At 38.8% G+C, this 17524-nt stretch overlaps 2 protein-coding genes across 2 annotated transcripts; both read right to left on the bottom strand.

Annotated features, from left to right (window-relative positions):
* Positions 1 to 9934: 9934 nt before the first annotated feature.
* Positions 9935 to 12063, bottom strand: LOC148106490 (uncharacterized). Its single transcript, XM_087842171.1, has 4 exons — positions 11846 to 12063; positions 11586 to 11765; positions 11264 to 11383; positions 9935 to 11092 (listed from the first exon to the last, which is right to left on the bottom strand). Exons 1-4 carry the CDS (start codon positions 12026 to 12028, stop codon positions 11057 to 11059), a joined length of 519 nt encoding a protein of 172 aa, XP_087698297.1. The 5' UTR covers positions 12029 to 12063; the 3' UTR covers positions 9935 to 11056.
* Positions 12064 to 12212: 149 nt separating this feature from the next.
* Positions 12213 to 14623, bottom strand: LOC148106489 (uncharacterized). The gene is made up of 6 exons (XM_087842161.1): positions 14536 to 14623; positions 13501 to 13598; positions 13213 to 13347; positions 12833 to 12981; positions 12597 to 12733; positions 12213 to 12292 (listed from the first exon to the last, which is right to left on the bottom strand). The coding sequence occupies exons 2-6, from the start codon at positions 13592 to 13594 to the stop codon at positions 12241 to 12243; spliced, it is 567 nt and encodes a 188-aa protein (XP_087698287.1). The 5' UTR covers positions 13595 to 13598; positions 14536 to 14623; the 3' UTR covers positions 12213 to 12240.
* Between the last annotated feature and the right edge of the window lie 2901 nt (positions 14624 to 17524).

Below are 17524 nucleotides of genomic sequence, written 5' to 3'. Positions count from 1 at the left end.
GAGCCTAAAGCTAAGTTAGTTCATATATCTGTCCACTGGTTTCAGACACAAAGAAAACCATAAAAAACAGGCAAATACTATGACTTGTTAATTTCATGCCATCCACTTCAATACAGTTCACTTCAGTTTTATTTATATAACATCAAATCACAACAGCAGTTACCCCAGCCATCATATGATTCCCTGTGAGCAAGCACTTGGTGACCGTGGGAAAGAAAAAAACTCCTTTAACAGGAAGTAACCTCCAGCAGAAGCAGGATCAGGGAGGGGCGGGGCCATCTGCTGCAGAAGGTTGGGGTGAGGGGGAAGAGACAGGACAAAGACTGTGTGGAAGAGATTCATAATAACTTATGTTGACTAATTAAGTCAACTTAAATTACTCACTGCTTTATGTCCACAGAGTTAACTTTAGCTTTAACTTAGTGCTTTTCTATGTGTGCGTGTTACTCTCTGGTAGAGCTGAAAGGAGGAAATAAATACATTTCCCCGTGTCTCACAGTTTCCTCCTCTAAAGGCCTTCTTTCTGATTTCCTCATTTTTTTGTCTGTTTGTAAAACTTGATGCATGCTTGATCATCCAGGTGATGAAATTCCAAGGAGTCTCAGCTGACTGCAGCTTTCTCCAGCCTTTTAAACAGTACATTTGTATAATGACTGGAACTAACACCACTGGCTAACAATGCACTGTGAGGGCAGTTTCTTGATCATTAATATGCAAACTGACCATCTGCATATTAATGACCATGACCACTACTCGACAACCGCTGATCAATGGCCATCTATCATTTGCTTAGCCATTCGTCGTTTGGTTTCCCTGATGTATAAATCATGGCGACCCTCCTGGTACATAACAGCGTACACTATGTTACTCTGTTTGTGTTTTGGGGTTTGAAAGCCACAGAGACGCTGTGATTAGACAAAATTCATCTCGATAGTCCTGACTCACAGGGGATCACTGAGGGTTGTAGCTTAGGCAGCAGCACACAATTACACATTACTATTAGAGAAAGATAATAATAATGGATTGCATTTAAATAGCGCTTTTCGAGACCCTCAAAGCGTTTTACAATTCCACTATTCATTCACTCTCTCACACTGGTGGAGGCAGCTACAGTTGCAGCCACAGCTGCCCTGGGGCAGACTGACAGAAGCGAGGCTGCCATATCGCACCATCGGCCCCTCTGGCCAACACCAGTAGGCAGTAGGTGAAGCGTCTTGCCCAAGGACACAACAACCAAGGCTCGAACCGGCAACCTTCCGGTTACAAGACGAACTGCCAACTCTTTGAGCCACGATCGCCAACACAAGTAACACAATGCAGTTTCTCAAGGAGGTGTGTTTATTATTATTAAGGGGGGGAAATCAATTACTTATTTCAGCACCAGGTGGGTTTGGATAACGTTTCACCCTTAACCTCCTAAGACCCGAACTCTCCCACAGCAGCATTTTTGATTTCTCTTTGATATTTGGGCTGATTGGGGCCCAATGAATGTAAAAACAAAGAATTACCAGATTTCTTTTTACCTGATTTTTGTTTCTAATAAAAATGAGAGCCACATATGAAGATATTCATTTAAAATTTCGATAGAACGGTAGCAGTATAATGTCCTCGTAAGTGGACATTATTCAGGCCCTTGTAGAGCAAAATTGAGTATTTTGGTCTAAATAACCCAAAATGTGATGTCCACATATGTGGACGCCAGGTCCTAGGAGGTTAATCAAATAAAAACTCAACTTTTATTTACTTCAGCTATCTTTAGCTAATATTAAAATTTGTTTGATGATCTGAAACATGTAAGTGTGACAAATATGCAGAACACTGGGAGATCAGGAAGGGAAAAACACATTTGTTTACGTAGCTCCAGTATTGGGTGTTTGATGCTCTACAATTAACAGTTTTTGAATAATGACACAGTTATGATTTTGCATCTGCACACGACCCGATTTTAAAATCAAACAATCAAGATGCGATTGCTTAATTGACTTCAGTGCTGAGCTTTCAGCTGTGACATCTAAGTGATGGTAGGTGATAACTGCTGACCCTACTCTAACGCTATACTTTTGGAGAGGCAAATATTTTGATAAGTGTCGATTAGATTAATAATTTTCTTGGTTCCCTCGGTGGAAGATGTTAGAGAACAAAGAAAAAAAGTTAGATATATCGATTAGATATATCTAACAGGTTTAGAGTTTGATTTAGGGTTGATGATGATGGTTCAGTGAGGGTTCAGTGAGGGTTCAGTGATGATGACTCAAACCTCACAGGGTTATTTCAAGGTGTTGAAATAACTGTTAGGAATTACAGAGTTCCCGTTATCGACCATGAAATGTACAGCTGTGTTCAAAGTGTTTTTGCACCTCTGTGATTTTTCTTTGGCCTCCTTGCTATGAATCAATATTCTTCTTATTGGCTGCTTGTTTCAAGCAGCTTTAAAAACAACACAGGTTGGACTTCAGCCAGTCGGAAGTCTGAGCTTTTGGCTCACGCATCGTCTCATTATTTAAGACTTTGACCATGTTTAATAGGAGCCTCAACAACTGTTTTGTACATAACAGAAATATAAAATAAATGTTTCATTTCTGTTCTGTTTTCCTCACAGACTAAAAATGTCTTTGAATCTGGTAACATGTGTGGAAAACAGTGTAATTGTAGGACTGCTTCCTGCCAGTCGGAGCTTTTCTGTTCCCACTGTGTGATGTGGTGCAATGAGACAGGTAAACGTCCACTCTGTTTTAAACCACACATTTAGAAAAAGATGAGGGGAGCTGAAAGTAGGCAGTAGATCCAATTTTTGAATCAGACAGGTTTCCCCCACTCCATCACCACCTCCCACTCTCGAATCTGAGAAGCAGAGTTTTTAAAATGCTAATCCTGTCGACCTTGAAGCCCTGAGGCGCCAGTCGAACTAGTGAGGCACGTCTCTCCTGAGTTCCCTGTCACTCAATAATCAAACAAACAGGCACAACCTCCCCAAACACCTCTGCAAACCTCCTGCCAGTGATCCCAAAGCTCATGCCCATGTTCAGCTACAGAAGCTAGTATTGCATCAACCTCCCTTTAGCCATCTGCCTCTAGAAATGCACAAGGCATGAAACACAAATTTTAACACAAGCACATGCACACACACTTACAGCTGCCACTGATTGCATGCAGTTTGAGTCATTGGGTACAATCTGATCAAACGAATCAACAAATTGTGAGCTGTAATGAGCCGTGGTGTAAGGCCTAACAAACACATTAGAGGCTGAGCTGTCTACCTGCGTGAGGATAACTGTGGTGGATCCTCTGCCAGGTGAAAGACTTTTCCAAGGGAGCAGTTTGCGCTTCATGCTTCCACGATAATCACCCCGCATCACGGACACGGAGAGGTGTTTCATATTTGTCCCCACAAGAAATTCAGGTTCAAATTTTGAAAAGCTACCGGGAAAAGGTGAGTTGTAGCGCAGTGTGCTCTGCTTTTCACGTCTTTAACATCTTTGACCGACTGGCCACTTGTACCAGTTTATACCACATTAGCATGGCGTTATCATTAAACACATTTCTAAGACTGGCTTCCTTTATCTGCACAGTTATGCTAAAATAAAATATATGTTATGTCAGAGAGATGCTGAAGCCAGTCTATTCATTCATCACTTCTTAATTAGATTTTATCCACATTAGCTTGTTTTCATTGAGGCCCGCTAAATCCAGAATTACATTTAAAAACCTTCTAACATATGCAGTCCTGACAAATCAGACCCCACAATATCTCTAAATAACAACGGAGCACTTCAGAGCAACAGAGCAGGGTTACTTCAACACCTACAGTACTTCAAAAGGAGAATGGGAGGCTGAACCCTCGGATATTAGGTTCCCATCTGGTCTCACTTAGAACGAGATATTAAAATAACCACTGAGATTTAATCCAAGGTGTCCTGTTTATGAAAGGACTTTGTGACAGTAGGGAGCAAGGATTCTCATGACTGGGACCAGAGTGCTTTCTCAGAAAAGACCATGTTCCCAGTGGCTTTATACTGGTGCACTTTGGCTTACTTGGTGTTTCCTTGTGAAAAGGTTTACAAACACATGAACTATAATGAATTTTAGGTATATTATGGAATATTAGAGAAGAAACAGGAACAATGACGGAATATTGGGGCTAGCTGTTGCTCAGGAGGTAGAGCACGTCATCTACTAACTGGAAGGTCGATGCCTTGATTGCTGGCTACTCCAGTCTCCATGCTGAGGTATCCTTGGGTGAGATATGAGCTTCACATTGCTCTCTGATGCTTTCATCTGAGTGTGAATGTTAGATAGAAAGCACCTAGCTGTAGATAACAGTGAATCAATGAGTGAGGCATGTTGTTTAACCCTTTAAGACCTACCATAGAACCAAGTCCGCCAGAGCTTATATTATATTTTTACATGTTGGAAAAATTTTTGGGAGCATTTCAAGTTGCTATACATCAATACAACCATTACAGCCTAAATATTATTAATATGTCTGCATTAAGTGCATAGTAATTACATAAATTGCAAAAAAGTGCAATAAACTACAAAAAAAATGTAAAATCGTTTTTGTTTTTTTAACATATATTTCTAGTTAGAGAAATTTAAGAGGCTTATCCCTCAAAACTGTAAATACAAAAAAGTTGCACAAAATAGTTTCCCACCACAGGAAATTTATTTTGAGTGTCTTCATAGTTTTATTTTTGAAATACACCAATTTTTATACACTGCAGGAAAAACGAAAATAAATATTATAATTCAAATTTGCAAAAAAGCAGCATATGCATCAAAATAAACAATTTCCAGCAGTGCAATATGAGTCCTAAGCATCCCAGAAACGACACAGAAAGTCATAAAGTCAAAGATAACTTTTAAAAACACCAGTATAGGCTCATAAGGCCTTGATGGTAAAAAACTACATTTCCGCGAAAATGACGTCACTTCCGGTTTTGGGCAGGTCATGTGCGATAGTTCGTGCTGATGGACGTAGGATATGAACAGCTGATCGGATCGGCAAAGCGTGTTTCTGGAATATTATGTTTTTGTTGCTGCAAGTGTTTTTTATGCAGTTTTTGCAAAGCTGCATAAAAGTGCAGTGTGGAAGGAAACTGTGACCCAGGACAAGCTGATGGCATAAGATGTAAGTACAACTCCTCCGGTTTCATATGCAAAAAAAATTATTGCGCTAGCTCATGTGGTTGCAGAGCTACCGGGATTTAAAAATAGTTATGCAAAACGGAGCGTGACCGCTCCGACCGGTTTTAAAGGATTAAAGCACTTTCAGTACTCAGTACTGGAAACGTGCTATACAGTGGTCCCTCGCTATAACATGGTTCACCTTTCACAGCCTTGCTGATTAAAAAAAAAAAATTGTGCAATTTTCCATGTTTGTGGGTTTTTTTTACAGTGCATTGTGTTCTGCGTCCTGATTGGCTGTAGACCACTGTCAATCAATCTCGTGCCGTGTCTCCTGTCCAGTACAGAATGCGTTCAGCTGGTGTCACATTTACATAAATCTTCGATCCTAGCAGTGTGACTCTGAAGTGCTGTACTGTATGTTTGTAAGTTTTCTCCCCAACAAACACAACAATGTTGACAAAACGTTTTGCACGGTCAAAGGCAGCTGCGTTAGCACCCAAAGATGCTAGAAGATGCTAACCATCACCTTTTACAGCCTTAAAACATCTATAATCATTGTAAAAAAAAAAATAGCTGGCTACGTCGCGGTTATTTTTAGGATGTAACTACCGCAATAAACGAGGGACCACTGTACTGTATAAGACACAGTGGACACATAAAAAATGCACATTCTTTTTCAGCTATTTACAATAAAACACAATTTACCCAAAGTTGAAGTACAATTTTCTAGTACAAAGTGACAATCTTGATGGTAAATTTGAAACGTTATTACAAAGTGAAATGTGCAGCAGAGTTCTATCCACACCACATAGTAATTAGAACCATCAGTGGCTTCAGTTTAACATACAAATCTATGCATTCAAATCACAGAAAAGGAACAATGGCCCATGATTATGAACACAATAATGCAATTGTATGGTTTCAGGTTATCACACAAATCTACATGCTTGTATATTTGCTATGACATTGATTTGTCTCACAATATGTGTTTGAGCACCAGAACAACTCTTTATACTACACACAGCTGCAAAAATCTGTATCATCGCATCTGTCTATTACACTGTAAAATCTAATTAGTTCCCAGAAGTATGCAAACGCGTTGCCATATAATAATTATTGGTGTCCTGGTAAATTTGACCTTTTAATTATGAGGCTCTAAAGCTGTAATTGATCCGAGGGAAGGCTTATCAGGACAAAGAGTTGAAAAATACAATTCCTCTTGAATCCAGTGAGCATGAGGGTAAGAATCCTGCCAGCATTATCAGGCATACTGTTTAAAGGTCAGGGAGAAACCCTGAGAGAGCAGTGAGTGATTACATATAGATTGGGAATCTCACAGCCTTAACAAGTGATTCAATACAGCCATTCTGTTTGATTAAAACTGCATTGGAACTGTCGGCTGGACTATAATGACCCTTGGTCCATTTTTCTTTCAGTGTAAGCACCAGCACTGTGACTGCTCCCTTGATCCACATGGTTTGAGGTTTTATCCGACGAATGAAACTTGTGAGCAGCTGTAACTGGAGAAGGTCAGGGGCTGTGGGGAAGAGCTGGCGTTGCCTTCAAAATGTCCCAAAAGACTTCCCCTTCTGGGACTCAATGAACCATGTCCTTTCCTGTAATAGTCAGAGGGTTAGCAGCTTAGTTTTCCCATGGGCCAGCTACAAGCCTGAGCACCTGGGGAGAGGAATGGAGCACCGTATCTGTCGCCTGCCACAGTAACCCCTCTGTGGGTTGGGAGTACCCACAGAGTCACTGTAATAAATCGCAGCTCAAATGAACACTGTCCGCTGAGGCAGAGAGTAATCCCAGACCTCTGCAGAGTGAGTGTGAACAAAGAAAACACTCTTGAGTTGTGGCCAAAGTAGAGGCGAGGTTTGGTTAAATGCTCCTGCTGGCACAGGAACAGAGAACAGCATGCCACCTGATTGATGGCCGTAACCTTCATCGTCCCAGATCAATATGGCTTAGTGCTTTCCCTCCAATGGCTGCTTCGAGCAGTCCCCCACAGATTAATCCACAACATCATCATCATCCTTTAGATTATGGAAATCCCTTTAAACAATAAGCAGTTGCTCCCCAGAGCCGCTTATTTTTCACAATGATCAACATCCAGGCCTCACTTTAAAAAAAAGTATTAATATAGGCTGTTTAAACCTTTCTTTCTCTGACTCACACACACACACGCACACACACGCACACACACGCACACACACACACGCACACACACACACACACACATCGAAGGACATTACCTTCATTCAGACTTACTCTAGCTTTACAACCATAACAGCACCAAACCAAACCCTAATCCCAACCCTGACCTTTGAGCATCTTAACCTAAAAAATGCAGCATCTTGGTTTTATCCATGCACGAATGATGACGCACGTTTAGACTCCTGCAGCAGAAGTAGTACCCGAATACAATATTTTCCACATTGTACTGAAAAAATGAGCAACACTGTGATCTTATTCACTCTACAATCAATTCAGTGCCCATGTTTGAAAATGCATTACCTCAGTTTTCAGATGCTTTTAAAATCTGGAGCACATTCAAGCATCTTTTGTGTTTACATGGCAAAGCCTGAATCTGACCTTAGGATTCTAGTTTAAACAAGCTGAGCAGATTTGGTTGAATATGAAAGCGTTAACATTAATTACAAAGTGTTTTAATTATAGATAACATATTTAAGCAAAAGCTGAAAATGACCTCGACACATGAATTGATATTTTCCCTGAGTTTTTTTCTATATTACATTTGGTATGTATTTGTAAATATGAAATTATTTAACTTCTCACAATGAAAACATTCATGGTTCTGGATCCAGACTTCAAAATGATCCAACTTTTAGAGTTAAAAACACAAAAACAACAACAAAAAACCCTGCAATGTGACCTTTGTGATGGTGGTAATGATAACACTGATTAATTACCTGAAGCTTCATATTCACAATTCAATATGCCTGTGGGTGTGGAATCTCCTGGGAAAAGGCACCGTGTCAATTCACAGAGACTTGAGAGGACAAGAGCTCAGAAACAAGAAGCTGCTTTAAAGTGGTGCTCCAGGTTTTACAACAGCGGTACATATAGACAGAAGCTGAGAGATGCAGATAAATAAGATAACTAATATAAATTAGATAAAAGAAAAACCTTTGGTGCTTACAGTACAACTTCATTAAAACAGGCAACTTTGGCACTTTACATAGTTAGTAAGTTGTTTTTTTGTTTTGTTTTTTTTACATCAAAATCATCAAGATTTTCTCTTACGTTCTATTGCCATCACCATACTGTTACTCCTCCTGGGTTCCACTTAAAACCAAACAACAATCACATTTAACTCATTTTATTCTCAGCTAAGAAGACATTGAACACGTGAATGCAGCAGGGGGTCAACTGAGGGCCGAATCATTGCCAACTGAAGTAACCGTCAGTTTTCACTTTCTGACACTAGCTGTGGTGGAATTTCTCCCCTAGGAACCATTTTTCCTGATAGGAATAAATCTTATCCCAACTTTAGTACTGGGACAAAAGACGTCCCATTGTTTAAGGTTTTTGAATGACAAACTGGATTATACTTCAGTACCCTGACCCCCATTGTCCTTCAAGATTGTGACTACATAAAGGAACTCTGTTTTAACTTCCAAGACTATTAAATGTTATACTCAAAAAGAATGGACCATTATAACACAGACTAGACATTCAAGGACATTCAAGGACATTCATACCAAGAGACACTTTAAAGTTACTCTGTTTTATGTTATTCCACTGACTTCTTTGTGTTATTTAACCCTTTAAGACCTACCATAGAACCAAGTCCGCCAGAGCTTATATTATATTTTTACATGTTGTAGTGCCATTTTTGGGAGCATTTCAAGTTGCTATACATCAATACAACCATTATAGCCCAGATTTTAATAATATGTCTGCATTAAGTGCATAGTAATTACATAAAGTGCAATAAACTACAAAAAAATTGAAAATCGTTTTTGTTTTTTAACATATATTTCTGGTTAGAGAAATTTAAGAGGCTTATCCCTCAAAACTGTAAATACAAAAAAGTTGCACAAAATAGTTTCCCACCACAGGAAATTTATTTTGAGTGTCTTCATAGTTTTATTTTTGAAATACACCAATTTTTATATACTGCAGGAAAAACGAAAATAAATATTATAATGCAAATTTGCAAAAAAGCAGCATATGCATCAAAATAAACAATTTCCAGCAGTGCAATATGAGTCCTAAGCATCCCAGAAACGACACAGAAAGTCATAAAGTGAAACATAACCTTTAAAAACACCAGTACAGGCTCATGAGGCCCAGATGGTAAAAAAAACTACATTTCCGCAAAAATGACGTCACTTCCTGTTTCGGGCAGGTCATGGCGGACATGCGAAAGTTCACCCTGACGTCTATTCCAACATAGGAAGTGTTACAAACAGCTGACTGGATCGGCAAAGCGTGTTTCTGGAATATTATGTTTTTGTTGCTGCAAGCGCTTTTTATGCAGTTTTTGCAAAGCTACACAGCAAAAACTGTAGTGTTGAATCAACTCCCACAGAGTTGATTTTAACATTTTTTCAGGGTTTATATAGCTCCACACTCTACAGAGTTGAATTAACATTTTCAAAATAGTTAATTATTTAACACTTTGTCAGAGTTCCTTCTTTAACTCTTAAAACTGGGTTAAATTAACACTGAGCAAATTATTATTAACACCATGTCTGAGTTAATTTTAACTCACCAAACTGGGTTAAATTAACACTACACAGATTGAAAAATAATACTACTTTAACTCTTTACTCTTTTATTAAGGTAGTTTTAATCCCTAAAAGAACTATTTATGTAATAGATTAACATAACTTTTTAACGACAACAATTACAATTATGAGAATAATTTCAAGAAAACTGTACATTGTCCAGAAACATTTATTATCATGCTTCTTTTTCCCAGAAAGTGAATCAAAACATAATAAATGAAGATATAATGTACAAACTTTCATCTGCAGCACTGTATGAGTTTTGAATATCAAATGGTCTGTGACATTTGAGTTCAGTTATTTTTATGACACACCATTCTTCAGTTTGTACTACTTTGAATGCATGGTGATGTTCATCAAAGTTTTCAGTAAAGAGTTTGTGTGTCAACAAAAAAATGTCATTTTCAACCATAAGTGTATCAATTATTTGACAAAAGACTGGCATGTCTTCCTCCATTGTACTGCAAACAACGAGTCCAGCTTTGTACTCTACACCATCAATTTTAACCCAACTTGTTGAGAAAACATCTTTTGATAATAGCATTTCACTATTGACCACACTTTCATCTCTTAAAGAAAATGATTTAATTGGCCCAAACGCCTTCTGTTTAAGAGAAAAGGTTTCCCAGTGATAAGCAATGGCCATCTGATGCCGTTTAACAAGCGATTTGGTGAGGTTTTTGAAATTTTTGAAATAATCTTTGAACAACTTGTGCTTAGCTTCAAACCTCATATTCCACATATACAGTAAAGGGCCAATTTTTCGAATAGAGGATGGGTAATGAATCATAAAATGATGCTTAGGAATCAAGTTTCTGTGTGGATACGTGTGCTTAAATAGTTTGTGGTGGTCAATAATCAAATTCTTCAAATATATAGTCATTCCCAGAGTGAGACAAGGTGAAAAAACAATGTTCATTATTTGAAGTAACAACAATAACAAATTCCAGTGTCTGTTCCCTGCAGGAATAATGTCACCAAACAAAAGTGGGATGTTTTTCACAAGACAGAATGTCTGGATAGAGTTCAAACCAATGCTATTGCCAGCACTGTCCAATATGATTTTAGTGGGCCAGTTTTTTCTTTCTAAAAATCCATAGTCAAAACCATAAATCCTAGAAAGCAAGTTCTGTTCTGATATGAAGTGTTGCGTAAGATGGCTGCTGACTCTGCTAATTCTGGAGATGCTCTTCCAAACTGCAGCAAGACTGGAGTTGAGACAAAGATACTGAGCATTAGACACAGGAGCAAGTCAGAGATAATAGCATCACAGAAATGAGTATGTAAACCTCCTTTGTAAGCTCAACTGTAATTTGTTTCATTCACCTCTTAACCAGTGACATGACAACTTATGATAAAAACTATAAATATTAAATTACCTTATGAAAGACTACAAGTCTCTCAACAGCATCAGAGGCGCTGATTTTTTGATACTTTGGTCCTCCTGGAGGTGGCGGAAGGAGATGTAACAGAGTCACAAGAATCAATTGACAGCAAATCTTTCAAATGCAATTTTTAAGGAGAACTAGAAAAACACTTCCTAAGAAAGTTGAAATGTGCTGTCATAAACATTAAACTAACAGCTAAAGAAAACTGATGAAGCAAAGCTAACAGGTGAATGAATTGGTATTTATTAATAGAATCCTGATGCTATTGAACTTTAACTGCTTATAGCAAATCATATTTAACAAATTCACTTGCTGCCTCATCAAGATCACTTCCTGGTGGACTCTCTGCTGACTGCACCAATTGACGCAACTCTACTGTTGAGGTGAGCTGCTTGGCCTCTTTGATGATTTGATACCTAAAGATTGGATCCCATTTCTGAAGCAGCCTGGTAGATATCGCATCATCAAACAGGAGAGTGAAGTCTTGATTCACCTTTAAGAAAGAAAATCTACTACTGCCACATTCATCTTGAAATTTAAAGTGATATTAAAAATTCCACTTAATATTCTCACCAATCCTTTTATATCCAAGAATCTTGGGAAGATAGACAGGATATCAAGACTTTTGTCAGGATCATTGATGAGCTTCTGACGATGCTGAAAGGTCTCTCTCATCTTATGGAAAATCAAGGAAGTGTCGGATGTATGGTTCAGCAAAGAGATGGCCTCCTGGCAAGCATCTCCATCAAGCTGCATGTCGACATTAATGGGCCTTTGGTAATTTGGGCCCCCTGAAGAAAAACACACAAACATAAAAGCATAGGTGCTGAGCAGATAGGTAAATGAAAACAAAATAGTATATAATGTAAATGAGAACATTATCTAGTTTGTGGACACTTAATTTTTTACCTCCTTCTTGAGCAAAGCCAGTGGAGCAGATCCTCTTCTAGTCTTTCTCTGTATCGTTTTCAAACGCCAAGAAATGTATCCAGTGCTGCTTGCAGCATCATAGAAGTGTTCCTAAAATGTAAATACATTCAAAAATAATGTGTTGTCAATCTGAAAATTTTCAGAACTTAAATGTCAATGCACACAAATCCCAATGATGCACAGCATGAAAATTATGTAAACAAAGTGCAATAATAGTCTCTACTGGGTCTTTCAGGGATAGGAACAATGTCACTACCCCTAGCGCGTACTGTTCTCTAACAGCTTTGGTGGGGAGGTGCCTGAAAAACGATTTTAAATTAGCATGCTTAAGTAATGGCAAAATAGTAACTTGTATTTAAAAAAAAAATAAAATGCACAAATAGAACACACATACCCATGGCAATCAATCATGTGAGCCACTATTATATTGACCATTTTTCTTCTGGTAGCATCTGTTAGAGTTTGTGTTGTGTGATATTCCTGGAGAACCTCTTCACCACCTGAATTGGTTCCAAGTACACCTTCAATTAACTTGAGAAAAAAAAGATGCAAAAAGTGAGGAATAGCTTTTCTACACATTAAGAATAATGAAGTAGAAAAAAAACTATGAGAACTGAGTTTTGTCACAACCTTTTTAGCAGATGCTGCATCAACAGTACCCTCAACTCTTGTTTTCTTCCTGGGACCCTCATCTAGAAGTATAGTTGATGTACTTGCATTTGAGCTGAAGCTTGAGTCAGAACAATCAGATGCAGAAGACAAGGAGCAATCAGAAAATTCTAAAAGGAAAAAACAACATTATTCTGTAAGGTGTAGAAAAAAAATCTGGCTGCAGATTTTTAACTAACAAAGCAACATCACACTGCAGACCTGACTCATTTAAATTAACTGATGTCAATGTTCAAACAGCTGATTGGTCAAATTGTGTGCTCCTGATTATTTGGAACAACCAGCAGCCACACAGCCCTTCCCCATGTCTGGTGTTGAGCTTGCCCCTTTAAATTTCTCACCATCACTTGAGAAAACTGTTAGGACCACAGTGCCTTGGCTGATAAGGTCACTGAAAATCACTTCATCAACTTCTGTCCCTGTTGCATCTTTGTACACTACTTTTGCATCAGGTGGCAGGCAAAATCTCTCGATGACTGGAAAAGATATCTGAGTGCACCTTTTAAGTAAACTGTTCTTGCCTCACATTCACTAAAGTGATACACCACTGTATGATTCAAGAGACTTGGCGAAACGCCCTACAAAAAATTCTGTCCCCCCAACTAAAATTAGGTAAGATATAAACAAACCTTTTTCATGAAACTGCATAAACTCAAACCGCCCATCAACCTCTTCCAACTTCACATACTTCTGCTGTTGGCAGTATCGAACCTGGACCAGCATTTTACTGAGACAAAATAATAACAAAAATGGCATACTAGTAAGTATTTGACATTTAGAGCAATTCAAGCAAAAATGATTAAAACACTGACATATACCGTACATGGTGATTAATACTGACCATGCGTTTGAATTTCACTGCAATAACATTTAATGTTATCAAATAAACCTGTGTCTGTCCATGCAGCAGTCCAATTGATACACAACACAATACAAAATACATGTTAATCTATGGTGTAGTTTACACCAGACACGGAGTGCTACGAAGCGATTGTTTCGGTATCTGGTCTATTTTTTGCGTGGGCCACGCATGTTCCGCAGGAAGTTACACCAAGACACACAAGACAATCCAGGCAATTTTGAAGATAAAAGTATTCTCCAAAATAAAATACTGCGATTGACAAATGCGATCAGATTCGTGTATGAAAAGAGACAATAGAGATGAAAATAAACACATCGCAAAGGAGGGGACAGCCTAACTGACTATGTTTGGGGCGGGTGTCTCAAAGGGAGAAGAGAGTGAGACAGAGAGAGAGACAGATTAGAGACAAGTCAACGATGAACGATGTCAAAGTAAAAGCAGGAGTGACTAAAACAAGCTCTCTTCAATTATTTTGGGATGTTATTTACTTATCAATTGTGAAAAAATTGCTCTGAATAAACAGAGGAGCAAAAACGCTCATGAACTGGCGTGGAGAAAGACGTGTCTGTGTGAACAAAGGAAAAGCTGAACGTGGCGCGGCGCTTCCACGTGCAGTGTCTACCGTCACTCACGAGTAAAAAGACTGCAACATTAACATTAGCATTGGAGGCTAAATAGAATTTTCGACACATCTCCTCCTCTATTAAAGCTCGTTTTCAGCAACCGAACACCAAGAAACATCAAGAAAACCTCACTGCACCGATAGAATACCGTGAATTTTATATAAGTTTGAATTACTTACCGTTTGTGTAAAATACTCCAAGCAGCAACACGGCAGGCATCCACCACGGTGTAACCAGCAGAAGCACATGGAAAATCGGCCAGGCAGAGCAAACTATTAATTGATCCACGGGTTTACCAGAAGCCCAGGGGCCTACCAAGATAAATAACTCTCTTCAGAGTTCATTTGCTTGGACTTGAATAACACTGTTTAATAACTCCAACACTGAACACTATTTGAATCAGAATGTGTTAAAATGACACTTTGAGAGTGGAAATCAACTCTAACATGTTTAACCCTGAAATTTTAACACTCCAGTTTTTGCTGTGTATATGTGGAAGGAAACAGTGACCTAGGATAAGCTGATGGCATAAGATGTAAGTACAACTCCTCCGGTTTCATATGCAAAAAAATTATTGCGCTAGCTTAAGTGGTTGCAGATCTACCGGGATTTAAAAATAGTTACGATAGTTACGTGCCGCTCCGATCGGTTTTAAAGGGTTAAAGTCTAAAAGTTTTAAAGCAACACTTCACATTTATTATGCTATGATGTAATTGGTGCTCATCATGTTTTTGGTAGGTTATAACTATTACAGACACTGTGCTTAATAACCGTTTTAGTTATTTATTTTCAACTCATGTTCTAATTTTGGCTTGGGCAGCATGGAGTTCTTGGACTGGGAATCATTACTGGATACATGTACTGGCGAGGAATCAAACCCTAACCAACTGTTCTAAAAATGGTAATGTTGCCACTACACTGCCCAGCTGCTATCAGACACACAAGTCCAAAGCAGGCCCAGTGTTAATAGGCGCTGCAACCCTTAAACCCCGAAAAGCTTCAGCAGACTCATCATACAAGCTCAGAGGTCTCTTAGGAACACGGACCACACTGATACTGTGGAGAAGCCCAAAACTACCAGGCCTCTAGTAGATCCTCAAGGCTTGAAGGGAAACACACACATACCACCTACCAGGGGGATGTAAGGTTTTTGTTTTTTTCTAATATATAACCAGCTGGCTGGGAGATAGGAACATTTGTGCTGCATACGGAATAGAAGTCCCCATCTCCAGAATGACAGGTCCTGTGGGACGCCAGACAGACAAGCAGCTGCTTGGCAACCAACCAGATGTTATAGTGGAATTGACAAGACCACGTGTGGATGGCAAAATCAAAAAGTGGAGCACAAGAAAATAGAGAAGGAACAATGGGAGAAGGATTAAAGTCTAAAGTGGTCCTACTGGAGTCAAGAATAGAGTAAACTAAAGTCTGTTAATAAACTGAAAGCAAGTTGCACGCAGATTGTAAAAAATACAGCAACAAAACAGCATACAGTGGTGTGAAACAATCAGGCAACGGGAGGCCAATGGAGGCATAAATACAGTAATGGTTCTAATATTAGCTTGAAATCTGAAGAGAAATATCTTCACGTGACAGCCATGGAGGAAACTGTGACTCTATCAACTATCTCTGTCAACGTTAGTATGTTGCTTTGTTCCAAATTGTTATGCTGGGAAGATTATTATTTTCCGGACAAGACTTCCTAATAACATGAGGAGGAAAAAAAAAAAAAGCTTTTCCAACACCTACCTTTTCCCATGCCTCAAAAACTATAAAGTTGAACAGGTGTAACACTAGAAGCTAGTTAGCACTGGCTAGCTACAGCATATGAATAGTTACTGTGTAGTATTGGGACAATTAGCAATAGACTCCAACTCATTTTTGTTTTTTGGGTGATGGCTAAAGTTGGTCATTTTTCACTTGGCTATAGCCATAGTAGAAAAAACAATGATTGGACACCATGGCATGACCAAAATTATTGTCACTGTGTGCAGTGAATTGACAGTCTTTGCCTCTGAAAAATGTTGAAATCAGCAGCCATCGTCAAAGCAACTTTGGTGCATTCAGACAGAGTCAGGCTGATATTAGTCTACTATCGGTTTATGACTAAGTGCTACATATAACCTATAACAGGCAGTCAACACAGAACTATGTAAAGTATAACGTGCAAAAACTGCAAAAAAACCCAAGACAAGACAAGACTGTGCAACACCAGACAGAACTGCACAATACAGACACAAGACAGTGGAATGGAAATGTGCAAAATAGTAATAGCATTGTACTGTGCAAAATTAACTTGGTGTCTGAAGGTGTTGTGTGTGTGTGTGTGTGTGTGTGTGTGTGTGTGTGTGTGTGTTAGTGTTCAGGAGTCTGACGGCTTGGGGGAAGAAACTGTTCCTCAGTCTGACAGTGAGGGCCTGGATGCTCAGGTACCTCTTTCGAAGTGTAATAAATTTCGCATTTATTATGCGATATTTATTACACTTCGCATAATAAATGTGAAGTGTTGTCTGGAAGACGTCCAGTCACCTTTCTTTCCAAACTCCTTGGATTAAGAAGCTTACAGCCCCACAGAACGGGCAATCTGTCTTAGCAAATGAGATGATAAAGAGGTTATCTAAAGGAGGAAAAAAAAGATGCTACTGTGTAAGAGTTCTGTTTGATATGTGCTCCAAAATGACTTCTGCATTGTTGTTGGTCTGTCTGTAGAAACAACTGCAGAAAGAGTTTATGTTTAAACTGTCGAATTTTACAAAAATTTTTGTTGCCATTTTTCACTTCTTGCAAGTCTTTATTCCATCCATCCTCACTTACCTTGAATTCGACTTTGCATTTATGAGTTTCTTTATGGTTTCTAACTGATGAGGTCACTTTCTGATGCCGCCATGAGTTAGGGGGAAATTTGGTCTCAGGAAAGACTTATTGCAGCTGGCAATTCCACCACATTCTTTACTGTTGTTGCTGTGGTTATGATTCAAATGCAGCTTGTCAACCCAGATATTTATGTAAGGTTGTTACCTGAGGACAAGGAGATATCTTCCTTGCAGAAAGCACACGGCACTACATCCACATTGCTGTGACATTGTGCTGTATGTGCATTCTAAAAACAAGCAACTTAAGCAAAAATAAGTATGAGGCTAATTTTAACGTTACAATACTTAAAAATCC

Source organism: Neolamprologus brichardi, chromosome 1, assembly GCF_056152115.1.
Source record: "Neolamprologus brichardi isolate AB-2024 chromosome 1, ASM5615211v1, whole genome shotgun sequence".
Taxonomy (NCBI): Eukaryota; Metazoa; Chordata; class Actinopteri; order Cichliformes; family Cichlidae; genus Neolamprologus; species Neolamprologus brichardi.
Note: the sequence above shows the minus strand (reverse complement) of the source record. Positions and strands in the feature narration are given on the sequence as shown.

Bases quoted from the DNA above. Each gene is read 5' to 3' on its own strand.
- LOC148106489 (XM_087842161.1), bottom strand. From the start codon at position 13,594: ATGCTGGTCCAGGTTCGATACTGCCAACAGCAGAAGTATGTGAAGTTG. The intron at 13,348-13,500 runs GTTTGTTTATAT...TATCTTTTCCAG, and splicing joins TATGCAGTTTCATGAAAAAG to TCATCGAGAGATTTTGCCTG. The intron at 12,982-13,212 runs GTGAGAAATTTA...TTTTCCTTTTAG, and splicing joins AACAGTTTTCTCAAGTGATG to AATTTTCTGATTGCTCCTTG.
- LOC148106490 (XM_087842171.1), bottom strand. From the start codon at position 12,028: ATGCAGCTTGATGGAGATGCTTGCCAGGAGGCCATCTCTTTGCTGAAC. The intron at 11,384-11,585 runs GCAAGTGAATTT...TGCATTTGAAAG, and splicing joins GAAGTGATCTTGATGAGGCA to ATTTGCTGTCAATTGATTCT. The intron at 11,093-11,263 runs GTAATTTAATAT...TCTCAACTCCAG, and splicing joins GACTTGTAGTCTTTCATAAG to TCTTGCTGCAGTTTGGAAGA.